The following is a 27,827-nucleotide window of genomic DNA, read 5'->3' on the forward strand; positions in this document are numbered from 1 at the left end:
TGGACCTACAGAATAATGATAAGGTGTAATTTTTACCGAAGTATGCACTGCGTAGAAACGGAAGCCTCCAAAAATTACAAAATGGTTTTTTTTTCGATTTTGTCGCACAATGATTTTTTTTTTCTGTTTCGCCGTGCATTTTTGGGTAAAATGACTGATGTCACTGCAAAGTCGAATTGGCGACGCAAAAAATAAGCCATAATATGGATTTTTAGGTGGAAAATTGAAAGGGTTATGATTTTTAAAAGGTAAGGAGGAAAAAACAAAAGTGCAAAAACGGAAAAACCCTGTGTCCTTAAGGGTTAAAGGGGTACTCCTGTGGAAAACTTTTTTTTTTTTTTTTTTAAATCAACTGGTGCCAGAAAGTTAAACAGATTTGTAAATCACTTCTTTTAAAAAATTTTAATGCTTCCAGTACTTTTTAGGGGCTGTATACTAATGAGAAATCCAAAAAAGAAATGCATTTCCTCTGATGTCATGACCACAGTGCTCTCTGCTGATCTCTGCTGTCCATTTTAGGAACTGTCCAGAGCAGCATATGTTTGCTATGGGGATTTTCTTCTGCTCTGGACAGTTCCTAACATGGACAGCAGATGTCAGAAGAGAGCACTGCGGTCATGACATCAGAGGAAATGCATTTCTTTTTTTGATTTCTCTTTAGTATACAGCCCCTAAAAAGTACTGGAAGGATTAAGATTTTTTTAATAGAGGTGATTTACAAATCTGTTTAACTTTCTGGCACCAGTTGATTAAAAAAAAAAAAAAGTCTTCCGTGGGAGTACCCCTTTAACCCCTTTTCCTCCTCGCCTTCTAAAAATCATAACTCTTTTATATTTTCATCCACAGACTAGTATGAGGGCTTGTTTTTTGCGCGACCAGTTGTCCTTTGTAATGACTTAACTCATTATATCATAAAATGTATGGCGCAACCAAAAAACACTATTTTTGTGGGGAAATTCTTGTTGCACTTAAAAAAAATCACAAACTGTTTAACCAAATTAGTACGTTTATAATCCCTTTATTTTGATGACCTCTAACTTTTTTATTTTTCCGTATAAGCGGCGGTATGGGGGCTCATTTTTTGCGCCATAATCTGCACTTTTTTTTAATACCACATTTGCATATAAAAAACTTTTAATACATTTTTTATTATTTTTTTTAAATAAAATGTATTAAAAAGTAGCAATTTTGTACTTTTTTTTTTTACGGTCACGCTGTTCACCGTACGGGATCATTAACATTTTATTTTAATAGGTCGGACATTTAGGAATGCGGCGATACCAAATATGTCTATTAAATTAATTTTTTACGCTTTTTGGGGGTAAAATAGGAATAAACGGACGTTTTATTTTTTTATTGGGGGAGGGGATTTTTCACTTTTCTTTTACTTTTACATTTTTTTACATTTTTTCTTTACACTTGATTAGTCCCCATAGGGGACTCTTCATAGCAATACCATGATTGCTAATACTAATCTGTTCTATGTATAGGACATAGAACAGATCAGTGTTATCGGTCATCTTCTGTTCTGGTCTGCTCAATCTCAGACCAGAGCAGAAGATGCCGGGAGCCGGACAGAGGAAGGTGAGGGGACCTCCGTGCGGCGTTCTGAATGATCGGATCCCCGCAGCAGCGCTGCGGGCGATCCGATCATTCATTGAAATCGCGTACTGCCGCAGATGCCGGGATCTGTATTGATCCTGGCATCTGAGGGGTTAATGGCGGACGCCCGCGAGATCGCGGGCGTCGGCCATTGCCGGCGGGTCCCTGGCTGCGATCAGCAGCCGGGATCAGTCGCGCATAACACGGGCATCGCTCCGATACCCACGGTTATGCACAGGACGTAAATGTACGTCCTGGTGCGTTAAGTACCACCGCACCAGGACGTACATTTACCTCCTGCGTCCTTAAGGGGTTAAAGGGGTGTCAGAAAGTTAAATTACTTCTATTTAAAAATATCAATCCTTTGAGTACTTATTAGCAGCTGTATTCTACAGAGGAAATTCTATTATTTTTAAATTTCTTTGCAACCCGAACTATGCAATGAATGACTCCTTCTTACTTGCTTTATTTCAATAAACTTGATATGTTTGATACTAAAAAAAAATTCTGCCCGACATCGTTTTCAAGCGGAATTCAAGCGGAATTCCGAAAAGTAGATTAAATAGCCTCCTCCTTCATTCCTCTTCATTTTTGCATGGAAATTCCACTTGAATTCTGCTTGATAGATAAAATTACAGAAGGCAACAGTTTCCTGACCAAAATTATTCCTCTTGAACTCTTGAAGACAGTGTTCAATCCAGTTACAAACTTAAGTTTCTAAGCCCAAAGACCTTAACTTACCTATCAGACGTCTATGAGGGACAGTATCAAATGCTTTTGCAAGATCCAAAAACACTATGGGGGAGATTTATCAAAGCCTGTGCTGAAGAAAACTTTCTGAGTTGCTCATAGCAACCAATCAGATCGCTTCTTTCATTTTCACAGGCCTCTTTAGAAATGAAAGAAGCGATCTCATTGGTTGTTATGGGCAACTGGTCAACTTTTCCTCAGCACAGGTTTTGATAAATCTCCCCCTATATCCACAGCCATTCCTCTGTCAAGGCTTCTACTCACATCTTAATAAAAGCAAATAAGATTAGTTTGACAACTTCTATCCTTAGTAAACCCATGCTGGCTATCACTTATAATACTATTATCCTTCAAACAGTTTTCCCACAATGCATGTTAAACTCACTGGTCTATAATTACCTGGGGAAGACCTAGAGCCCTTTTTGAAGATTGGCACCACATTCGCCTTGCACCAGTCCTTCGGCTTAATACCAGACACCAGAGAATCTCTAAATATCATGAATATCATAGAAATTACTGAACTTAGTTCTCTAAGAACTCTTGGGTGTATTTCATCCGATCCTGGAGATATCTACATTAAGCCAGTTCAGTACATTACTTGATGTGTTACCATAAGGTTAGATTGATAAAACTAATACAACTTATACTTTACCAAATGTCATAGGGCCTCCTGGACCTCAGACAAATGGTGCGGAGAGGGTTCGTCATGAGAGAAAACCCCCATATTCTCTCCACCAGTTTCTTTCGAGAACAAGTTCGATTATCCCCTTTCTGTCTTGGGAACAGTTTTATAAAACCGGGGTCTATCCATCAAATATCCCCCCTGTATAAAACGTTCAACCAATAGGGAGACCGAAAATCTCCCCCTGGACAATATCTATGAGGTATTACTCCATGGGCACTAAGGGGGAGATGTTTTAAAACCTGTCCAGAAGCAAAGTTGCTGAGATGCCCAGAGGCCTTGTTAAAAATGAAAGAAGCGATCTTATTGGTTGCTATGGGCAACTTTTCCTCTGAACTGGTTTTGATAAAGGGGTTATATTATGAACACCAATATATAAAGGAAAGTGTCACCATGTTATGTTCTTGTCTTCAGATCTATGTGAGTATAAAGGACAAACCCAACCTCAAGAAAGAGACACAACATAGCGATACCCTCTGCAGCCGCTTCTCAGGACCTCTGGTTCTTAATACTGAGAACCACACAAAATAGATCATCTTATCTTATAAAAGTCCTTAAGAAATTACAATCCTGAGTCTGGATATTTATAATGTGATTTCCCCACAGAGAATTCTCCTGGATGACCGATCAACCATGGAGAGAAACAGGAACAAGATGGCCGACAGGATCATAAACTTCACACAAGAGATACTCTTCTGGCTTACTGGAGAGGTGAGGGATTCTGGGAGTGATGTCACATGACCTCATTCTTATCTATGTAAAAACAGATGGATATGACTGGAGAGGTGAGGGATTCTGGGAGTGATGTCACATGACCTCATTCTTATCTATGTAATTACAGATGGATATGACTGGAGAGGTGAGGGATTCTGGGAATGTATGTAGTCATATTAATGTGTCTCTCCATACACAGGAATACACAGTAGTGAAGAAGTCCTCTAGTGGACGCCGTCGGGCCCCTGTGTGTGAAGGAGGGGGAAGAACCCTGAGTCCAATCCCGGGGCCCCCACCTCACTCCCTGATACATGAGGAAATGGATGAACAGAAGATCCTGACTGGAGAGGTGATACTGCTGGGACATTATACAGTAATGGAGGGGTCTGGTGATGACTGGAGAGGTGACACTGCTGGGACATTATACAGTAATGGAGGGGTCTGGTGATGACTGGAGAGGTGACACTGCTGGGACATTATACAGTAATGGAGGGGTCTGGTGATGACTGGAGAGGTGACACTGCTGGGAATGCTGGGACATTATACAGTAATGGAGGGGTCTGGTGATGACTGGAGAGGTGACCCTGCTGGGAATGCTGGGACATTATACAGTAATGGAGGGGTCTGGTGATGACTGGAGAGGTGACACTGCTGGGACATTATACAGTAATGGAGGGGTCTGGTGATGACTGGAGAGGTGACACTGCTGGGAATGCTGGGACATTATACAGTAATGGAGGGGTCTGGTGATGACTGGAGAGGTGACACTGCTGGGAATGCTGGGACATTATACAGTAATGGAGGGGTCTGGTGATGACTGGAGAGGTGACACTGCTGGGAATGCTGGGACATTATACAGTAATGGAGGGGTCTGATGATGACTGGAGAGGTGACACTGCTGGGAATGCTGGGACATTATACAGTAATGGAGGGATCTGGTGATGACTGGAGAGGTGACACTGCTGGGAATGCTGGGACATTATACAGTAATGGAGGGGTCTGGTGATGACTGGAGAGGTGACACTGCTGGGAATGGTGGGACATTATACACTAATGGAGGGGTCTGGTGATGACTGGAGAGGTGACACTGCTGGGACATTATACAGTAATGGAGGGGTCTGGTGATGACTGGAGAGGTGACACTGCTGGGAATGCTGGGACATTATACAGTAATGGAGGGGTCTGGTGATGACTGGAGAGTTGACACTGCTGGGAATGCTGGGACATTATACAGTAATGGAGGGGTCTGGTGATAACTGGAGAGGTGACACTGCTGGGAATGCTGGGACATTATACAGTAATGGAGGGGTCTGGTGATGACTGGAGAGGTGACACTGCTGGGAATGCTGGGACATTATACAGTAATGGAGGGATCTGGTGATGACTGGAGAGGTGACACTGCTGGGACATTATACAGTAATGGAGGGGTCTGGTGTTGACTGGATAGGTGAAACTGCTGGGAATGCTGGGACATTATACGGTAATGGAGGGGTCTGGTGATGACTGGAGAGGTGACACTGCTGGGACATTATACAGTAATGGAGGGGTCTGGTGATGACTGGAGAGGTGACACTGCTGGGAATGCTGGGACATTATACAGTAATGGAGGGGTCTGGTGATGACTGGAGAGGTGACACTGCTGGGACATTATACAGTAATGGAGGGGTCTGGTGATGACTGGAGAGGTGACACTGCTGGGACATTAAACAGTAATGGAGGGGTCTGATGATGACTGGAGAGGTGACACTGCTGGGACATTATACAGTAATTGAGGGGTCTGGTGATGACTGGAGAGGTGACACTGCTGGGAATGCTGGGACATTATACAGTAATGGAGGGGTCTGGTGATGACTGGAGAGGTGACACTGCTGGGAATGCTGGGACATTATACAGTAATGGAGGGGTCTGGTGATGACTGGAGAGGTGACACTGCTGGGAATGCTGGGACATTATACAGTAACACCACTGGAGGGGTCGGGGTGATGACTGTATCATTATGTGTCAGGTTCCTATAAGGTGTCAGGACGTGGCGGTCTATTTTTCCATGGAGGAGTGGGAGTATGTAGAAGGACACAAGGATCAGTACAAGGATCAGGTGATGATGGAGGATCAGCAGCCCCTCACATCAGCAGGTAATAGACATGACTATATACACACGTCCTCTCATTATTTGTATGTAAAAAATGAATTCAGTCTCTGTATGTGTTCCCTACAGTCAGATCCAGTAAGAGAACAGCAGCAGAGAGGTGTCCCCGTCCTCTTCTTCCACAGGATCAGGATCAGGTAGATGGAGATATTCCCTATGCTCTGTAGAAGGGCTGTGAAGCTCTTGTAGTCAGTCCTCTCACCCTCTATGACTCCTCATCTCCTGTTCATCTATAACATCCCACGGGACTTCTACTGTCTGATGACTTATACAATATTTCTTCCACATCTTATCATTTAGGGAGCAAATCTGGACAATGTTATTGCTCCAGAGACAGAGGTGAGCGGTGATGAGCAGTATAAGGAGGACATTTCTACAGGGAGAGATCTGATCTATATTAATGCTACATCTATATGGGAAGAAGAGACAGACATGAGCTGTAATGAGCAGTATAAGGAGGACATTACTACAGGAAAAGATCTGAACCATATTATTGCAACAGACATAGAGGAAGAAGAAGAGACAGATGTGAGCAGTCATGAGCAGTATAAGGAGGACATTCCTACAGGGAATTATATGAACCTTATTAATGCTACAGACATAAAGGAAGAAGAAGAGACAGATGTGAGTGGTGATGAGCTGTATAAGGAGGACATTCCTACAGGTTACCACCCAGGTGAGTAGTAACCACTAAATGTAGAGTCACAGATTCTACTCAATCACCAGCTGCAATATTTTTTTATGGATGTAGTGGTGTAACTAGAGTCCTTTGTGCTCTAAGGCAAATTTTGAACCACAGGTGTCACGATTTAGGGGGGCAGGGAGAAGTGAGCCCTAAAGCTGTCCCTATAAACCACTCTCCCTGCCTACTTGCCCATCCGCCCTAAATGACGGATCGACATCTTTGGAGCCGGTCCCTTCCTTATGTTAAAGTGCATGGGCGTCAAAGTCAACAAAACAAACAGAAATGTACAAGTCAGGAACATAACGGAACCAACAAATAGATATATAAATACAAACAAGGCAGGATATAGCATACTAACATACAGTTCAGAAACTTGAATCAAGATTAACGGCAGATATGATAATATGAACAAGACTAGATATGGGGATAAATATACAGCAAACAAAACCAGGAGATGCAGGGGATGTTAACTGAATGTCAGAACACTAAACGGGTTAGGAAAACAAGGGCTCTGTTCACACTGGACACAGAACCAGAAACACAGTAGACACCCCACTCCAATCATAGAGGGACATCAATACTAAAGCCAAATAGGCTCTTAGCCAGCGGGCACTCTCCACCGCGTGATCAGGATACTGGTCTAGGAGGAAACAAAAATTCTAAATGTAAGCAAATACAGTACAGACACAAGGCTAAATCACTCCTAGATAGATGTATTAGCACAAGGTTCAGAACAGGATTCTATCCTAGGTCCTAGGAGATCAGGGATCAAAAAGGTAAAAACAGGACCGACAAAATGTGTTTCCTGAGTCAGTGTGAACACGGACTCAGGAAACACAAAGCAAATGCAGGACAAATGCAAGAATACTACAACCTGAAAAATGTCCTAAAACAAAACAGGCTAAAATCTATATATCAAACAGGACAGCTAGCCACGGCTAAAACTCAGGCTGTGTCCATAGACATAATGAACATCAAGCCAACATGGTCAGAATACAGGTCTTATCACCAGCAAAGAACAGCACCTGAAGAGGCCTTATATATACCCCCAGTGCAAAGTCAAGAAGTTTAACGCTTCTCATCCCAGGGAAAATTAACACAGAAACTGTTCAGACTCAAACCTAATGTCTGAACAGGACCCAAAGCAGGAAATGCTAAATACAGATAAACGAACATTACAACAGGATCTTCTATGTCCACTTACTTATGTTGATCCCTCTTCTATGCCTCCAAACTATTACTATGCCCTTTGGGTGCACTGTAAACTATTCTGCTCCTTCTGTTCACCCGCCGCTGTTTACATGCCCCAGTTTGTGACAGTGGGATAAAAATCTCCCCCCATCATTCCCACCAGAGTGACTGTGCCCTTCGTTAGATGTCATTTTGTGTTGTCTGCTCAATGATCTGATTGTGTGGCCTGTACCTGGCAGACATCACTAGCTGCTCCAGAACACTGCCTGCTGTATAAAAGTGCTGTGAAAGTCACAGGGTAGAGAGATAAAGAAGCAGAGACAGTTGATACATGTGCTCCCCCTAGGAGCCTAATAGACTTGAGTGAACCTAAGCTAAAGTACCTGGTTTCAGTCAGTACTTTGTCAAAAATCATGTTTGGTGAACATAAAAACTTTGCCAGGTTTGCTTACTATCTAATGCAGTAGACATACAGCTTTTGGAGCCAGTGTGACTTTCAGCTCATGCATTGGCAACTAATCGTAGGCACCTGTCCCGTGATCAGACTTTTCAAAGAGGCAACAAGATTTGTCAGCAAGGACAACAGTGGAATTGTCACGTTGGGCAGGGAACAGTGCACTACATATCCACCATCCCTGCCTACTTGTGTAATCACCCTAAACGGCGATTCCACAATTTGTAGACAGTCCCTCTTCTGGACTAAGTGCAGGGGCGTCACAAGTCAAATAATAAACAATACACAATACAGTACAGGTCAGAGAGAAATGGTTGGGAAACAATAGGTAAACATGCACAAGATACAAAACACAAAGGAGAACAAACATACAGAGAGAGAATTGTCAGCAACCCGGATCCAATAGCCAAGAAAGCTACAAATGTGCCAAATTGTCAGACAAAGGGTTAACCCAGGAACAAAGCCAAAATCATGAGGAATCAGAGCATAAGGAAGTGGGACCTGAGGAGGAGGATTTGGAAATGGAATCAGTCAAAGGCATAGGGGAGGAGGAGCCTACACAAGGGGACAGTGATGATGATGGCAACAACTATAATGAACAAACATGGCTGTATGGGACGGAGGCGGAACCAGCAGGGCCCTCGGGAAAGCTGGAAAGAATGGCGAGCTGTATGCTTTTTCTCGGTCGGAAACCATTGGGGGACACAGACCATGGGTATATGCTCTTGCCGCTAGGAGGCGCTGACACTAGGCAAACAAAAAAAGTTCGGCCCCTCCTGGCAGGATATACCCCGCCTACTGACCGGAGCTAATCAGTTTTAGCTTAGTGTCCTAGGAGGCAAGACGCTAGTGATGGAAAGTCCGGATCACTAAAGTGAATCGGTTCATTTCGAGTGATTCACTGAAATGAACTGATTCATGAACCGACTCCTCGGTTCTTAATGTGAAAAGGAGGGGGTGGGGGGTTGTGACTCCCTAGTAACTACTTTCCAGTCACTCCCCACACTGCCGATTGGCCTTAAAGGAGTACTCCAGCGCAACATAACTTGGGGATAAGTTATAGATCGTGGGGGGTCCGAGCGCTGGGGCCCCCCGGTATTTCCTGGACGGGGCCGCGGCAGTCTGCAGGAAGTGCAGTTTCGTCCCCAGCAGAAAGCCACGCCCCCTCCATGTATCTCTATGGGGTACATGGAGGGGGCATATCGGGCACCGTGTCATGTGTGGACGGAACGCCCCCTTTTCAGCATACTGCCGCAGCCCTGTCCAGGAGATCCCGGGGGGGCCCAGCGCTCGGACCCCCGCGATCTATAACTTATCCCCTCTCCTTGGGATAGGGGATAAGTTATATTGCACTACAGATGTCCTTTAACCCCTTCTCTGAGTCTATTAATACCTGCCGTGTATGAGGCTTAATAGAATATATTGGAAGGGGGAGGGAACCAGTCGGCAGTGTGGGGAGTGACATGGAGACAGTCGTGGTGATGATGTCATTTGCGATTGGCCAAACCCCCTTCCATTATATTCTACTCCCAATTCTGAGAGTAATGTACATATGTATACAATTCTTATAACACAGATCCACTGAATCCCCCCCCCTTGTAATATGATCCTAGAGTAAGAGATCCGCCTGTACTGTCACCTACTCCTTACAGTCCCAGTCAGTACCTGATCACTGATTCACTGACTCAATGAACCATCTGATCTGATCTCCAGTACAGGACCAGGCAGCAGCTCACTGACTCCATGAACCGTACAACAGATCTCCAGTACAGGACAGTGACTCCATGTCATGTCTCTAACATCTAACATTGTCATGTCCCCTAACGTTCAGCAATCATTACATTGATCTCACAGCAGTGTGCCTCCAGCTGTTGCAACACTATAACTCCCAGCATGCCTGAACAGTTCCAGTTTCCAGTTTGGGCCTGTTTTAGTTTTTTTACTCCTTTTTATTTTCCGTTTTCAGGTGAGGGTTCAGGAGCATGGCCCTACCTGTTCCCCCATATGCGGCTAAGGGGCAAGGGACATATGACACAAATGCACCGTTAACCCCTTCCCGCCAACAGCCAGCACCTGGGGTTGTACCTTGGGTCCAGGTCCCCCTATTTTCCCTGCTCGTCCCTGTCTGTAGCAGCATGACGTGATGCAGGAATCCTTAAGTCTGGCTGAAGACGTCTTCGGGTGGAAGACATCTTCAGGTGAGTATGTATATGAGGTAATTATGTCCCCCCCCCCCCTCACTAGTTTTTTCCTTGGGAGCCCCCTTGTCCTGGGGGTCTCCTTATGCAGGGACGGGGCTCCTCTCAGTGGGGGCTAATTTTTTATATGGGTCATTCGTTCATTTTTTTGTCTTTTCAGTGCCGAGCCTCTGGGACAGTAGTTCCCTCTCCCTCCCCGGCACTGTTTCTCACTTGTGTGGGGCATAACTTTGCCAGCCGCTGCTCTTGCAGATGCTCTGCACTGAGCTCGAGAGTTTTTACTTTCACTTTAGGAGCTCCGCGCTGCGCTTGTTCCGGCCAGCGTCTCCTCTGTTTTGGCCGAGTTTTTTACCCCTGGTTACATGCTGGTACCTCAGTGGGGGTTAACAGAATGGCGGTTTTCGGCGTTCGAGCGTCGGCCCGCGTGTGGCTAAGCTCCGCGCACCGCCGGCAGTTCCCAATGGGATCGCAGCGCGCGCACCTAGAGGTCACTGATAATCCTATCAGCTGGTGCTCGCGCTTGGGGGTCATTCTTAGCCAATGAGGATCGAGCTAGGGGGTGGCCTGCCCTGTGTGTAGCTGGCTCCTCCCCCCCCTCTCTCTCTCCTGTGCCTCACACCGCTGCTTCGAGTTCTCAGCTCTACTACAGACTGCAGCGGGACACAGACCTGGTGAGACTGCTTGTGTGGGTTGCAAGTCCAAAATCCCTGGGGGTTCTATGAGTCCTCCTGCTCTGCTTGCTCCTCCAAACTGACCTCGCCGTCGGTTTCGGTGGTCCCTGAGGTTCTGGCGGAATGCGTGGGGCCCCTTACTACTCTGGAATGGGTATCTTCCCTCACCCAGTCGATCTCTGATTTGGCTAGGGTCTCCAAGTCAGTGGTCTCTGCTTTAGAACGGTCCTCCCTGCGGGATATCCCCAGAGGATCGCGTTCAGCGTCCCCTGACCCGCTATTCCTCCGCACTTCAAAGCATTCTAAGGCGATTACCTCTGGCTCTTCTCTAAACCGCACTCGAGGTGGCCCCTCTTTTCGCCGGTCTCGCTCTCCCTCTCCGGCTCACAGACGGCGCTCCCGTTCCAGGAGCCGTTCTCCAGGTCCTCACTCTAGGTCCACGTTCTCTCACTCTCTAGGTCTCCCTCTCCTCAGTCTAGGGTTGCCTCTGGAGGTTCCCGTTCCCCAGGGGAAGCAGCGGACAACGGTCCAGATTCCACTCTGGATCATGAGGATTACTCAACAAAGTCTGAAATGGTGGACGGATTAGTGTCAGCCATCCGGGACGCCTTTTAGCTGGAGGACCCTGGACCTTCGAATTCGAATCCAGAAGTCTCCTTTCGCCGCTCACGGCGTGCTCCAAAGGCGTTCAGTTCCCATGCGGAATTTGATGCCTTGTTGGCTTGGAAACATCCGGTGAGAAGATTTCAGGGAATCAAGAAGGTTCAAGACCGATTTCCCTTTCCTCAGGACGTGGTTTCCAAGTGGACAGTGCCACCTAAGGTTGATCCTCCAGTCTCTCGCCTGTCCAAATCTACTACCTTACCTCTTGCAGACGCAGCGTCACTTAAGTACCCTGCGGACAAGAAAATGGAAAATGTGGCAAAGTCCGCTTTTGAAGCAGCTGGGTCCTCCCTGCTTCCCACCTTTGCTTCCGCTTGGGTGGCCAAGGCGGTGTCTGTTTGGGCTTCCCAGCTTCGTCAGGGTATCCTTTCTGGTGTTAACAGGGGGGAACTGGCCGATGCAGCTCTCCAGCTCTCTCTCAGGCTGGCGATTTTCTCTGTTCTCGCTGCTTGGCCTTTGCCTTGGCTAACTTGGTCGCTATTCGGCGGGCCATGTGGCTGAAGGCGTGGGACACCGATGCAGCTCCTAAAAGATCACTAACGGAGTTACCTTTTTCCGGCTCCCGGCTCTTTGGGAAACATTTGGATGGAATTATTTCCGAAGCTACAGGAGGTAAGAGTTCTTTGCTTCCGCAGAACAAACCTCCTCACTCTGACCCCCGTCGGAAAGCGACGTCCTTTTGGCCGTTTGCATCGGGTCGCCCGTCGAAACAAGCGCACCCTCCCTCTCGGAAAACTCCCTTGTTCAAGGCGCACCCTTCTTGGAAGTCGGATAACCGATCTGGCAGTTTTTCGGCCAAAGCCGGTTCCCGTAAGCCCGCCTTTTCCTGAAGGGGCGCCCCCACCCACATTACTTTCTCGGGTGGGAGGTCGCCTGTCTCTTTTTTTCGAGATGTCTGGTTGGCACAGGTCCAGGACTCTTGGGTACGAGATGTAATTTCAGGGGGTTATCGGTTAGAATTTGTTTCCATCCCCAAAAACCGTTTCTTTCGCTCCAGACCTCCCCGGTCCCCTTCTTTGGCAGCAGCCTTTCAGGTCGCTTTACGCTCTCTCCTCTCTCAGGGAGTAATAGTGCCAGTTCCAGCAGAAGAAAGGGGTTTAGGGTTCTATTCAAACCTCTTTGTAGTACCCAAAAAGGAGGGCTCGGTTCGCCCCATCCAGGACCTCAAGTTACTCAATCGCCATCTGCGTCTCCGCCATTTTCAGATCGAGTCTCTACGGTCTGTGGTGGCCTCCATGGACCAGGGCGAATTTCATCCCTATCTTCCCGGCTCATCAGCGCTTCCTTCATTTCGCTGTCCCGGAGGGTCATTTTTAGTTTGTGGTGCTCCCCTTTGGGCTAGCTATGGCTCCAAGGGTCTTCACCAAAGTCATGGCAGCGGTCATCGCCGTCCTTTGGTGCCAAGGGATCTCAGTCCTCCCATACATGGACGATCTCTTGATCAAGACACCGTCTCTCTCCGAGAATTTGGAGAGTCTTCAGATTATGCTGCAGACCCTGACCACCTTCGGCTGGATGATCAACTGGGAGAAGTCACATCTATCTGCCTCCCAGTGTCTGATTTTCCTGGGTCTCCTTTTCGACACAGCGGCAGCCCTTGGTCCGTCTTCCTTTGAACAAACGGGCTCTCTACAGCTCAGGGTCCATCGTCTGCGACACCCCTCCCCGTTTCCGATTCGTTTCTGTATGGAGGTCTTGGGCTGGATGGTGGCTGCCATGGAGGCAGTCCCCTTCGCCCAGTTCCATTATCGTGCTCTCCAACTAGCCATCTTGGCCAAGTGGTAAAAGTCTCCTTTGTCCCTGGACTGTCTAATACTTTTGCCTCTGGCGGTCCGGCGGTCCCTGCTTTGGTGGCTTCATTTCCCCCTTCTTCTTCTGGGGAGGTCTTTCCTCCCTCTTCAGTGGCAGATTGTCACTACCGATGCGAGTCTCCTGGGTTGGGGAGGTGTGTTTCGGGACCGGATGTCCGGGGTTGCTGGTTTCCCAGGAAGCCTGCCTTCCCATCATACTCCTAGAGCTTCGGGCAATTTTTATTGGCCTCCTTCACTGGGAGATTCTCTTGCAGGGTCGGCCGGTCCGTGTCCAGTTGGACAACGTGACGGCTGTTGCATACATCAATCGCCATGTCGGTACTCTGAGTCGCTCAGCAATGGAGGAGGTCTCCAAGATTCTCCTCTTGGCCGAGGCTCGGGTTCCTGCTCTCTCGACGATCTACATCCCAGGTGTGGACAATTGGGAGGCGGACTTTCTCAGCCGCTCTTCAGCAGACCCGGGGGAGTGGTCTCTCCACCCGGAGGTGTTCTTAGAGATCTTTGGGGGACCCCAGATGTGGATCTCTTTGCTTCTCGCCACAACAGGAAAGTCCCTTTCTTTGTAGCGAAGTCCCGGGACCCACTGGCCTTGGCGGTGGACGCTCTGGTCATCCCGTGGTCATCTTTTCGTCTCCCTTACCTGTTTCCACCTCTTCCCCTCCTGCCCAGAGTTGTGAGGAAACTCAAGGCGGAGGGCGTTCCAGCCATTCTAGTGGCTCCGGATTGGCCCAGACGTGCGTGGTACGCCGACGTAATTCGGCTGGTCGAAGACTTGCCACTGCGTCTTCCACTGCGGTCCGATCTTCTTTCTCAGGGTCCTCTTTGCCACCCCAATTTACTGTCGCTGCATTTGACGGTGTGGCGGTTGAGACCGCGGTATTGAAGGCCCGAGGGTTCTCTTAAGAGGTTATTCGTACCATGATGCGGGCGCGGAAACTTTCTTCTTCCAGGATTTACTACCGTACGTGGAAGACTTATTTTCGCTGGTGCGAAGCGCAGGCCTTGTCTCTGGTGGTGTTTTCATTTCCGCGCCTTCTTGCTTTTCTTCAGTCGGGGCTGGACCAGTCTTTGACCCTCAGTTCTCTGAAGGGTCAGGTGTCAGCGCTCTCTATTCTTTTCCAACGACAGTTGGCCTCTAATCCCCATGTCCGCACCTTTTTGCAGGGTGTGGCCCACGAGGCTCCACCTTTCAGGTCTCCTACTCCTCTGTGGGATCTCAATCTTGTGCTTGGAGCTTTGAGAGAGGCTCCATTCGAACCCCTTAGGGAGGCCTCTCTTCGTATTCTTTCGTGGAAGGTCGCCTTCCTCATTGCCATCACTTCTATTAGGCGGGTCTCTGAGTTGTCATCTCTTTCCTGCCGTTCCCCTCTTTTGGTCCTTCATCAGGACAAGGTGGTTTTTCGTCCACCTCCTTCTTTTTTGCCCAAAGTGGTTTCTTCTTTTCATGTGAACGAAGAGATTGTTCTTCCTTCTTTTTGTCCCTCCCCTGCCAATGCCAGGGAACGTTCTTTTCACACCCTTGATGTGGTACGGGCTGTCCGGATCTACGTTTCGGTCACCTCCTCTTTTCGGCAGGGTGACTCTTTTTTTGTGATCACTGAGGGAAGTCGCAAGGGTTATCCGGCTTCCAAGGCGACCATCTCTCGGTGGATTCGCTCTGCCATTTCAGAATCCTACCCTCGCAAGGGTAAGATTCCACCTTTTAGGGTGACTGTGCACTCCACGCGTTCTGTGGGGGCTTCTTGGGCTCTCCGCAATAGGGCTTCGGCTATGCAGGTTTGTAAGGCGGCCACCTGGTCGTCCTTACATACTTTCACCAAGTTCTACCAAGTGCATACTTTTGCGTCGGCTGACGCCAGTTTGGGCCGCAAGGTGTTGCAGGCGGCAGTGGCTTCATACTCAGCTGGATTTTGAGTTGAGTGTTTTTTTCTTCCCACCCCGGGGACTGCTTTGGTACGTCCCACGGTCTGTGTCCCCCAATGGTTTCCTACCGAGAAATCTAGATCTTTTATGCTTACCGTAAAATCTCTTTCTCGGAGGATCCATTGGGGGATACAGCGCCCACCCATGGTTTGGGTACCAGTTTCGTTGATTTGTCCGAAGGGTTGTTAATTTTTTTGGACTTCTGATTTCCCTTGGACTTCTGCTGGTATTTTTCTTTTGTTGTCGGTTGCCTCCTATTGCTTTAGGACTAAACTGATTAGCTCCGGTCAGTAGGCGGGGTTATATCCTGCCAGGAGGGGATGCACTTTTTTGTTTGCCTAGTGTCAGCGCCTCCTAGCGGCAAGAGCATATACCCACGGTCTGTGTCCCCCAATGGATCCTCCGAGAAAGAGATTTTACGGTAAGCATAAAAAAAATCTACATTTTGCTCACGCACTGATCGCCCTACTATGAGCATTAAGAAAAGAGATTAGTACTGGATAGACACACTCTTAGACCCTCGGTATATAACCAAAATGAGGGAATTTTAGGAATGCTTGAAAAAAGCCATTGAGTCTTTGCTTTCCAGCCTCAAAACCGGTTGTTACATCCAAAAAGGGCAAATTTTTAGAATGATTGGAAAAAGTCTTCCAAAACCTCCTGTATTCAGGTGACCAAGATGTGGAATCTGTTCTTCTCTTCTCCTTTTTCCATCCTTTGTTCTATCATTGTAAGTGTTTGCTCTGAGAAGAATATCCGGGAGATGACATTGTTGATGTCGCTGTTGTCCTCACATCTTTGGCCTCTTGTAAGGTCCTGAGTAGATGACGTCCCTGATGAGCCGCCTCTGCCTGAGCCCAATATAACACATGCTCCCGGCTCTGGTGATCTGGTGCATGATAGAATCATTCAACGTTCACCAAAAGGACATGGTTGGTTAATTAGGTATAATTAACTTCAAAGGCCCTGGTCACATGACTGCACTAGTCCTGACCACAATGACAAACTTACCAGGTGCTGTTACCTGCAATTAAAAATGTGTCTAAAATGCAATCTGTGAGCACAGCCTGAAGACTATAGGTGAAATATCTTTCATCTCATGGCCGTATTACTCTAAAATGAACTTTGAATAAGAAAATGCATCAAAACTGCATGCAGTATGAACTGACTCCAAACCACTTATAAGTCTCAGCGGTTCAGGCTTCTTGTTGCTAGGGTCCAGACAGGTGATTAGGTTGGTCTCATGAAGTGAATCGCAGTGATGAGACTCCATCCCCTCTCTCTGTGCAAAACAGATGATTCATGGGAAATGTAGGCAGGATGTGAAAATCATTTCTGTTCTAAAATAGAATCAAGATGGTTTAAAAATCTACGCCTGCCACATCAACTAAAACCGGTAAGCATAAAGCGTACACAAGAACCTCTACATTAGTCACTGAGAATAGCCTATGCTGCACTATATAAGCAATCAAAAAATAAATTAATGGGTCATTTCTTTCCTAGCAGCCTCCCAGTCTGACTGGGAGAGCATGGTAAGTGAGCCATCACACCTTGTTCACACTGGTGTGGTGCTGTGCGGTGTCCGTTACTGCCGTGGCGCCGTGTCTGCGGGGGGGTGCGGCACATAGACTGGTTTGAGTGGCATTGGGGCCGCTCTGCCGGTGGGCATTGGTGTTGCGGCGGTGGTGGTCGCCGCTCGGTGCTGCGCCATTTTATGCTAGGGACGTTAGGGACCCACTCTAAATAGGTGGCCTTGACGTGGCGAGTGGGCTTGTACTTTTTGATCAAAAATGTATACTAACAACCTGTTAGTTTTTGATATTATGCTGAGAAGCAATCAGATCATTATACAAGATTGTAGATGTGCACCATGTCTGTTTTTCTACCCGAATTCAAAAAATAAATTAATCCCACAGTGCTTTTTTGAGATTGACATCAGGTCTTATGATTCCTTGGGTTATGCTGATCATCACCTGGGTGTCGATACGTTTTATTTTGATGTTTTTGTCCCCTGTATGATTAATTACATATATTTATGCCATGGGGTCATCAAGGATATATGGACAGGACTCCAGCCCGCTCCATACCCCGGGGACGCCGCTGTCAACGTTGGTAGCGGCATTTAAACCACCATGTAAGTGACATTAGTGGTATAGTGGTTTAAATGGGCTCCCGGTCATGCTATGGTGGGGAGCTGATCTATTATCATTAGAGATGAGCGAACTTACAGTAAATTCGATTCGTCACGAACTTCTCTGCTCGGCAGTTGATGACTTTTCCTGCATAAATTAGTTCAGCTTTCAGGTGCTCCGGTGGGCAGGAAAAGGTGGATACAGTCCTAGGAGACTCTTTCCTAGGAATGTATCCACCTTTTCCAGCCCACCGGAGCACCTGAAGGCTGAACTAATTTACGCAGGATAAGTCATCAACTGCCGAGCCGAGAAGTTCGTGATGAATCTAATTTACTGTAAGTTCGCTCATCTCTAATTATCATGGCAGCTTATGGCAGGCTGTACCAACACTGTGCAAATCTGATGGATTACTGCAGTACATATAAACAGTATGGATCTGTATGAATTTTTGAACAATTGCTCATACAAGTCAACTAAAAATAAAAAAATAAATAAAAATAAATGTATATAAAAAAATAAATGAAATATAAATAAAAAATTAAGTAAAAAATTAATTTTAAATAACTATTTAGTATCACTGCTTGTGGAATTCCGTGAAAGAATAAAATATGACATTCAATTTCATCTCGCAAACTATTTTTCTTTCTGTTTTGTGGTATATTTTATGGTAAAATGAATGGTGTCATTACAAAGTACAATTGGTCCCCTCCCAAAAAAATTAAAAATATACATCTGAAGTTAGAAAAGTAAGAGAGTTATGGCTCTTACAAGGGGAGGATGAAAAAATGTAAATGCTAAATTAAAATTTCCTGGGTTGTTAAGGGGTTAAGGTAATTACTCAAAAAATGTGTTTTGTTCTTGGCAGGTGACTGTACCAGGAGATCAGAGGAGAATCTTATATCTTTAGATTATAAAGCAGATGATGATATCACACAAGATACATATGAAGAACATTCCATTATCCCAGATACACCCTCAGCCCTTCACAGCCAAGATCTGTCATCTGATCCTTTAAAAACAGTCCTATCATCTGATTTATCACAGAAAAATTTGAGGAAGCCATTTTCATGTTCAGAATGTGGGAAATGTTTTCTTCAGAAAGCATATCTTCGTCTACATCAAAGAATTCACACAGGAGAGAAGCCATTTTCATGTTCAGAGTGTGGGAAATGTTTTAATAAGCAATGGAATCTTATTCAACATCAAAAATCTCACACAGGAGAGAAGCCATTTTCTTGTTCACTATGTGAGAAATGTTTTCTTAAGAAGTCAGATCTTGTTCAACATCAAAGAACTCACACTGGGGAGAAGCCATTTTCATGCACAGAATGTAGGAAATGTTTTACTATGAAATCAAGCCTTATTGATCATCAAAAAACTCACACAGGTGAGAAGCCTTTTTTATGCACAGAATGTGGGAAATGTTTTACTCGGAAATCATCTCTTGTTGAGCATCAAAGAACTCACACAGGGGAGAAGCCATTTTCATGTTCAGAATGTGAAAAATGTTTTGCTCAGAAATCGAATCTTTTTCTCCATCAAAGAAGAATTCACACAGGGGAGAAGTCATTTTCATGTTCAGAATGTGGGAAATGTTTTTATGATAAATGCCATCTTGTCGCACATCAGAGAACTCACACAGGAGAGATGCCATTCTCATGTTCAATATGTGGAAAATGTTTTTCTCAAAAATCATGTCTTGTTAAGCATCTAAGAATTCACACCGGAGAGAAGCCATTTTCATGTTCTGAATGTGGGAAATGTTTTATTGCGAAATCACAGCTTGTTAGACATCTAAAAATTCATACAGGAGAGAAGCCATTTTCATGTTCTGAATGTGGGAAATGTTTTACTTGGAAATCAGTACTTGTCAAACATCAAAAAATTCACACAGCTGAGAAGCCATTTTCATGTTTTGAATGTGGGAAATGTTTTACTGAGAAATCACATCTTATCAAACATCTAAGAATTCACACAAGAGAGAAGACAATTCAGAGCAATAAATGACACAGATAAGACATCTATATATTAACCATGTACATAGGATATCTGACATTTATACATATATCATATACTGCATCTCCAAACTTGTTCCCAATTGTTAATAAAAGTTTTCTTTTAGAACGTAGTCACCGATCCAGCGATGTCATCACTATAGTTTACATGGTAGGAAAAGAGTGTGATATATGGTTGTGATATTCACTGCTCCTCATGGAGAAGACCCAACAGGCATAATCCATGGGGAGCTGCTACTGGAGACCCAAACACCTCAGAGAGAAGGGACTTATTCCAGTGATGAAGAATTCCAGGACATGACCAGATTAGAGACACAAAATCACTTCTATCTTCTGGCTTCTAGGACATTATTCTGATGGAAGAACTTTACACACTATAAAAAGTAAATCCAAAGAAAAAGGGCAAAGTAGTACCAATATATATTCAGTCAGGTGTGTTAGTAACTAACAAGAGATCCTATATACACACTTGAACATCCACTCCATACGTTAATAATAAACTTTATTGAGAACATCATTTAATAAAAACAGTTAAAAAGGACAGTATAGCCAGACAAAAACTGGAGTTGGTAAGGTAGGTAATGTATCATTAATTAACATAAATGCAAATACAGCATAGCTATTCCTATCTAAAGAGTAGGGCCACCAGTATAGCAAGAATTATAAGTTACACATAAAAGTCATGCAAGAATTGTACAGATATCAATACCTAAGTAAGGAGGTCACTGAGCAAATGGCCTCCAGCGAGTGTTCAGGAGGGAAGGGGAGTAACAAAGTGCAGATAAGAGCCCAGAAAAAGCTGCGGGATAACAATCAATACCCGCACGTCTTGAGCACAATAAGCAACATAATTATAGAGCTTCCCCACTCACAGAACACAGGCTGAGAGACATAGACAGTGTACCTACCCACACAACGCCAGTACCCCCAACGTCGTTTCGCCGTTTGGCTTCCTCAGGGAGTATGACCAGATCTAGTTTGTGGGGGTATATAAACATCATATCAACCAATAGGGATTTTACACATAGATGATTCATATATTATTCACCTGTTTAAGTGACATGGTCCCGGTACCTGGCGCCATCTTGGTATGCATCGCGATGACGTGGTGCGTCCACCGCCGTAATCCCGCGAGACTCGGAAAATAATCCGCGCACGCGCGGTGTATACCAACGATCGGGATACTATTGCTAGCAAATACATTAGCAAATAATATGACATAATATCCCAGAATCAATAAAAGAGTAAATAATAGGGGAAAAAGCACCAGTAAAGAAGGGAAGAAACAGAAACTAAAGTAAAAAAAAATTGAAAAATTTCCTCCCCCAATAAAAACGTAAATTGTCTCATTTTCCCCATTTCCCCCCCAAAAAAGTGTAAAAAAATAAATAAATGTATAAACATATTTGGTATCGCCGAGTGCGTAAATATCCGAACTATTAAAATATAATGTTAATTATACTGTTCGGTAAATATCGAGAACAAAAACATTTCCAAAATTGCTGCTTTTTTGTAACATTTTATTCCCAAATAATTTATAACAAATGTATTAAGTTTTATACATGCAAATTTGGTATCAATAAAAAGTACAGATCACGGCGCAAAAAATGAGCCCTCATACCGCCGCTTATACGGAAAAATGAAAAAGTTATAGGTCTTCAAATTGAGGGATTTTAAACATACTAATTTGGTTAAAAATGTTACGATTTTTTTTTAAGTGCAACATTAATAGAAAAGTATATAATCATGGATATCATTTTAATTGTATTGACCCAAAGAATAAAGAACACATGTAATTTTTACCATAAATTGTACAGCGTTAAAACGAAACCTTCTTAAATTTGCTAAATTGTGGTTTTCTTTATAATTTTCCCACACAAATAGTATTTTTTGGGTTGCGCCATACATTTTATGGTAAAGTGAGTGATGGCATTACAACGGACAACTGATTGCACAAAAAAAAGCCCTGATACTAGTCTGTGGATGAAAATATAAAAGAGTTATGATTTTTTGAAGGCGAGGAGGAAAAAACGAAAACGTAAAAATAAAGACCAAAATGGGCTGAGTCTTTAAGGGGTTAAGATACCACGATATTACACTCTTGCATCCTCGAAGAATGCCACCAGACTAGAGATCCATGTCTTCTCTGATGCATCCATGGAAGCCATTGCTGCCATAGCCTATCTCCGAGTTGTACACCCCAACTGTGAAAGAGACGTAGGATTCGTCATGGGCAAGGCCAAGCTAATGCCAAAACCTGCACATACTATTCCAAGGCTCGAACTCTGTGCGGCCACGTTAGCTGTTAACATTGCTGAGCTTATAAAGCAAGAAATAAACTTCCATATTGACTCCTTTGACTTTTACACAGACAGCTAAATAGTTCTAAGTTGGCCACTAGAGAGAGAGATCATACTGGTATCGCTTAAAATGCAAACTCTATTGCCACCTCTACATGTTTCGCCGCACCTGCAGCTTTCTCAAGAGGCAATAGCAGCTGCAAAATGGCAACAGGAGTATTTATAACCCATCCCTCTGATGTCATCACTGCGAGCCCATTCATTCACACCAACAAGTTTTGCCGTTATAAATGCTGTTCAACAAATTGCCAATCCAGTATAGCCAGCAATTATCTCCACCTGGGTAAGGTACCAGACTCAACAATCCTAAGACGCTCTGTGTCCTATTCCTGAGTGTGACGTGTGTGCGTCACACTCCGTCATCATATGCAGCCGATAATCAGTGCCTCACAAGTTTTAACCCGTTCTCCGCTTGTGTGAAAGGTTTAAACCCTGTTAGCGGGATCAGGGCGTACAGGTACACCCTATGTCCTTAAGGTGGGAAACGCACTGCATGATGGTGTAATAGAGAAGTATATCCTGCTGTGGGGGTTTCGGTCAGTGCTGTTGTCTTGTGGAGTACAGTTCTTTATTTTCCTATTATCTGGGGCAGAAAGGCTGCAGAAGGGCCCTTGTTACATCCAAACACAATCTCACCATTGTTGTGTACGGTGCACAACTCCCTGTGGTAAGAGATATTGGAGGAGATTTATCAAAACCCGTCCAGAGGAAAAGTTGCTGAGTTGCCCATAGCAACCAATCATATCGCTTCTTTCATTTTTCAGAGGCCTTTTCAAAAATGAAAGAAGAAATCTGATTGGTTGTTATGGGCAACTCCGCTACTTTTCCTCTGGACAGGATTTGATAAATCTCCCTCATTATATTTATCTTGTCTTGGATATTATACACTATGGAGCGATATTCATTCATCTTCTATGGTACGCCATGACAGCCGGGGCCAACAATTGTCTATAAATGTTCCCCAACACCTATAGGACTTTTTATAATGTGTAAAGTTCTTCCATCAGAATAATGTCCTAGAAGATAGAAGTGATTTTGTGTCTCTAATCTGGTCATGTCCTGGAATTCTTCATCACTGGAATAAGTCCCTTCTCTCTGAGGTGTTTGGGTCTCCAGTAGCAGCTCCCCATGGATTATGCCTGTTGGGTCTTCTCCATGAGGAGCAGTGAATATCACAACCATATATCACTGAATATCAAGCCATATATACAGTGTAATGTCGGGTTATTTGGTACCGATATAATCAAATACTATAATATGAAAGCTAAAATATGGCAAAGTGTCCGCCATGTTGTATGAATTCTCAGAAGGCCCCAAGTAAAGAAGGCCTAAGCGGAGTTTATTGAAAGATCACAGACGTTTGAATGTTTGTAAAAGTGTTATCTCTTCTAAGAGAACAATGACAAAAGTTTTGAGAGAATAAAATACTTGAGATTTTCTATCTTAACTGTTTTAGTTAAGATTTAAACACAATAGTTTTCAGATTTACTAAGCTTGTGATACCGGGGGACTGTAAACAAAAGACATGTTCCTGAGAGTCAGTCTACAATGAGCAGATTCAGTCATACAAAGGTAAAATGCAGGTTAATAAATGTCTTCATAAGACCATTCCTATATATGATCTTATAATATGATCCCTGTAGCATGAATATGCTATCTTGTCCTATTACAACAAGATATATATATATATATATATATATATACAGCAACAGGAGAATACAGCAGCACACTGCTAGCACGAAAATATAGATAAAACATGAATATATAGATACAACATGAGAAGCTATTCAGCTATTGTGCAGTAATGAAATAGTGAGATACTTAGCTTGCAATTTGGTGGCCAACTAGCTTGAACCGTCCCACCACGGTAAGGTGATCTCATCCCTACACTATGAATATGCCTCTGTGTGAACAGATCAGCAGGCATTGCAAGATCTGGAACATCCAAATCACCTTATATACACCTGATAGAGGTGGGTGGGGTGCAAGAACCAACATGGAGGTAGCCACTCCCCCATATGTGTAATACAAACAAAGAATAAGTTGGCCAGCACTATTGATTCCAAACTATCATAAGCCAGGTGCATAAGCCAGGTCCGTATGATAGTTTGGAATCAATAGTGCTGGCCAACGTATTCTTTGTTTATATATATATATATATATATATATATATATATATATATATATATATATATATACATGAAAGATAGTGGCATTAGAATGATGATCATTATTATCTTGTATACAGCTATGTAGCTAAATGCTGTATTCAATTATCTAAATATTGTGTGGGATGTCCAATCATGTAATTTGAGTTGCCTGATAAGTTATTCAGGAATAGTATATTATATACTGATAAATGTAGTAGCCATGCTACATGATATAGATAGGTCTATCACTTATGGTGAATTTAAAGGGGTACTCCGGTGGCCAATGTGTTTTTTCAGTTTCTACTTACCCTTGCAGGTGAGCTTTCTTGTTATCCCGCCTCCGCCGGTGATAGGCTGAGCGCACTGTCCTTACATGACAGTGCGCTCAGCCTATCACCGACTGAAGCGGAACATCCCTATGGCTGGTGATAGGCTGACGGCTCTGTGACGTTCCCGTGACCGCGAGGCCGTTTCCATAGCAACGGGGGAACGCTGGAAAAGGTGAGTCAAAGTTTATTTTGGTTTTTTTTTGCAGCCAGGCACGGGTATATGGAAAATTTTGCAGCACATATGTCCTTTAAAGGGTAGCTCCCACCATCCTATTTTTTTTTTTTGCTAGCCCGTTCCCCCCCCCCCCCCCCCCCGCTACGGCACTAGCCCATTCACTCCTCCCCCCCCCCCCCAACCGCCCCGCATACCCCGTTCCCTCATTACACTTGCAGTTACCGCAGAGTCTGGCAGCGGGCGTGCAGGGACAGCGGCGGCAACGAGGCGGCGGCGATGTGCGGGAGGAGTGGCCTCCCAACCAGTGGCCCGGGGAGCCAATGCGCTCACTCCCGCCAGTCTGATTGACAGGCATGGAGCAAGTGCAGCCTAACTGAAAAAGGACTAATTGCCACTCCAAAATCAGTCCTTTTTCAGTAGCCGGTTTTTAAATGTAAATTAAACCTTTTTAATGAAAAAAAAAAATAATAAAAGTATATTAGAAATATGTTGTAGTACAGAAGTACTACAACATATCAAAAAATAAAGTTGGTGACAGTGCCCATTTAACACTTGTTGGGACATCGCTTTGTGGGGGGGGGGGGGGGAGGGCAGGAAGCAGAGCGGTGCCCGCGGGTCACATATCACTAGTTCCCTAATGTGGGGACATTGCTGCGGCTGACAATTTATTGGGGGGCGGGGGGAGAAGGAGAGTGGCGCCCGCGGGTCACATATGCTTAGTAACTAGAGGTGAGTGAACTTACAGTAAATTCGATTCGTCACGAACTTCTCGGCTTGGCAGTTGATGACTTTTCCTGCATAAATGAGTCCAGCTTTCAGGTGCTTCGGTGGGCTGGAAAAGGTGGATACAGTCCTAGGAGACTCTTTCCTAGGAATGTATCCACCTTTTCCAGCCCACCGGAGCACCTGAAGGCTGAACTAATTTACGCAGGAAAAGTCATCAACTCCCGAGCCGAGAAGTTCGTGACGAATCGAATTTACTGTAAGTTCGCTCATCTCTATTAGTAACCAAAAGCAACCAGAAAAACTACTGAACTTCCTTTACAGAAAAGAGGTCAGTAAAAAACATATATGCTGTGGACAGATGTATAACATGTGATTTACAAAAGTGCTAAACTCACTACAAGCACACTAGATAGCCATAAAACTGTGGTATCGGAGTACCCCTTTAACCCTTAAGGACCCATGGCGTATGCATACGTCATCACACCCTGGGTCTTAAGGACCCATTACGTATGCATACGTCATGGTCTTTTTCTGGTCTCCGCCGCTCACCCGGCGGAGATCGGAAGCGGATCCCTGCTGAAATCCTTCAGCAGGGATCCAGGGCAAACGCCGAGGGGGGGCCATGTAGGCCCCCCATGTCGGCGATCGCCGCAAATCGCAAGGGAAATCGCCCTTGCGATCTGTGGCGATACCGGGCTGATCGGGTCTCTGGGACCCGACCGCCCGGTAATTTTGCATGATCCCGGCTGTCACAGACAGCCAGGACCATGCTAAAGAATAGGAGCGAGGTGGCAAGCCTGCCACCTCCTCCGATCCCCTGCGATTCTTCCGTTAGTTAACCGACCAATCGCAGGGGGGGGGGGGGGCGGTTACTTTCTCCCATCCTGCCCGGCCCCTGGAAGTCCGGAGAGGAAAACCGTAGGACGCGGCGGGGGACGGGGGAGTGCTGGGGCCCGGCCCCGGTACTTACCCCGTCCCTGAAGACCCGGATCCCGGCGATGAAGACGGCGGCGGCGACAGGTGAGTGGATCTTCAGCCGCGGTCGGGCCCTTTACAGAAATGCATGTCGCCGTAAAGCGACATGCATTGCTGTATTGGGACCCTGTATACTACAACTCTCAGCATGCCTAGACAGCCCTTGGCATCTGGGCATGCTGGGAGTTGCAGTTTTGCAACATCTGGAGGTCCACAGTTTTGGGACCACTGTGCCCTTCCAGATGTTGCAAAACTACACATCCTCAGCATGCCCTTACTGTCCAGGCATGCTGGGAGTTGTAGTTCTGTAACATCTGGCCCTTCAGATGCTGCAGAACTACAACTCCCAGCATGCCTGGACAGTTTTGGCATACTGGGAATTGTAGTTTTGCAACATCTGGAAGGGCAAAGATTGGGAACCACTGTATTAGTGGTCTGCAAACTGTAGTCCTCCAGATGTTGCAAACTACAACTCCAAGCATGCTGGGAGTTGTAGTTCGGCAACATCTGGCTCTAAAGATGTTGCCGAACTACTACTTCCAGCATGCCTGAGAATGTTTGGGAGTTGTGGTTTTGCAACAACTGGAGGCACACTGGTTGGACACATTGTCTGTTTCCTAACTCAGTGTTTCCCAACCCGTGTGCCTCCAGCTGTTGCAAAACTATAACTACCAGCATGCACTGATAGACTGTGCATGCTGGGAGTTGTAGTTTTGCAACAGCTGGAGGTCCCCCCCCCCCCTGTGAATGTACAGGGTACATTCACATGGGCAGGGGCTTACAGTGAGTATCAGGCTGCAAGTTTGCGATGCAGCAAATTTTGCGCGGCAGCTCAAATTCGCAGCGGGAAACTCACTGTAACCCCCCGTCCCTGTGACTGTACCCTAAAAACACTACACTACACTAACACAAAATAAAATAAAAAGTAAAAACACTACATATACACATACCCATACCCCTACACAGCCCCCCTCCCCAATAAAAAAGAAAAACGTCTGGTACGCCACTGTTTTCAAAATGGAGCCTCCAGCTGTTGCAAAACAACAACTCCCAGTATTGCCGGACAGCCGTTGACTGTCCAAGCATGCTGTGAGATTTGCAACAGCTGGAGGCACCCTGTTTGGGAATCACTGGCGTAGAATACCCCTATGTCCACCCCTATGCAAATCCCTAATTCAGGCCTCAAATGCACATGGCGCTCTCACTTTGGATCCCTGTCGTATTTCAAGGCAACAGTTTAGGGTCACATATGGGGTATCGTCGTACTCGGGAGAAATTGCCTTACAAATTTTGGAGGGCTTTTCTCCTTTCACCCCTTATGAAAAGGTGAAGTTGGGGTCTACACCAACATGTTAGTGTAAAAAAATAAATTTGTTATATGGAACACCATAATTTGAGGCGATATATTTCAGGGACAGGTAATTATCAAATCTAGTCTCTTATTTAGGCCTTGCGGGTGCCTGTTTGCTAATAGA

At 45.3% G+C, this 27,827-nt stretch overlaps 3 protein-coding genes across 3 annotated transcripts in view; all 3 read left to right on the top strand.

Annotated features, from left to right (window-relative positions):
* Positions 1-27,827, top strand: part of LOC130296610 (zinc finger protein 345-like) — a 632,251-nt gene that overhangs the window by 389,336 nt on the left and 215,088 nt on the right. The window lies entirely within an intron of this gene.
* The window catches only part of LOC130296708 (zinc finger protein 260-like), a 473,195-nt gene that overhangs the window by 75,747 nt on the left and 369,621 nt on the right, over positions 1-27,827 (top strand). The window lies entirely within an intron of this gene.
* LOC130296437 (oocyte zinc finger protein XlCOF7.1-like) overlaps positions 2,795-27,827 on the top strand; it is a 327,909-nt gene continuing 302,876 nt past the window's right edge. Inside the window, exons 1-6 of the mRNA XM_056547951.1 lie at positions 2,795-2,968; positions 3,641-3,745; positions 3,948-4,097; positions 5,754-5,880; positions 5,964-6,031; positions 6,195-6,570. Coding sequence (XP_056403926.1) covers positions 2,954-2,968; positions 3,641-3,745; positions 3,948-4,097; positions 5,754-5,880; positions 5,964-6,031; positions 6,195-6,570 — 841 coding nt within the window. The 5' untranslated portion in view covers positions 2,795-2,953. The remainder of the gene's footprint in view (positions 2,969-3,640; positions 3,746-3,947; positions 4,098-5,753; positions 5,881-5,963; positions 6,032-6,194; positions 6,571-27,827) is intronic.

Source organism: Hyla sarda, chromosome 1, assembly GCF_029499605.1.
Source record: "Hyla sarda isolate aHylSar1 chromosome 1, aHylSar1.hap1, whole genome shotgun sequence".
Lineage (NCBI taxonomy): Eukaryota > Metazoa > Chordata > Amphibia > Anura > Hylidae > Hyla > Hyla sarda.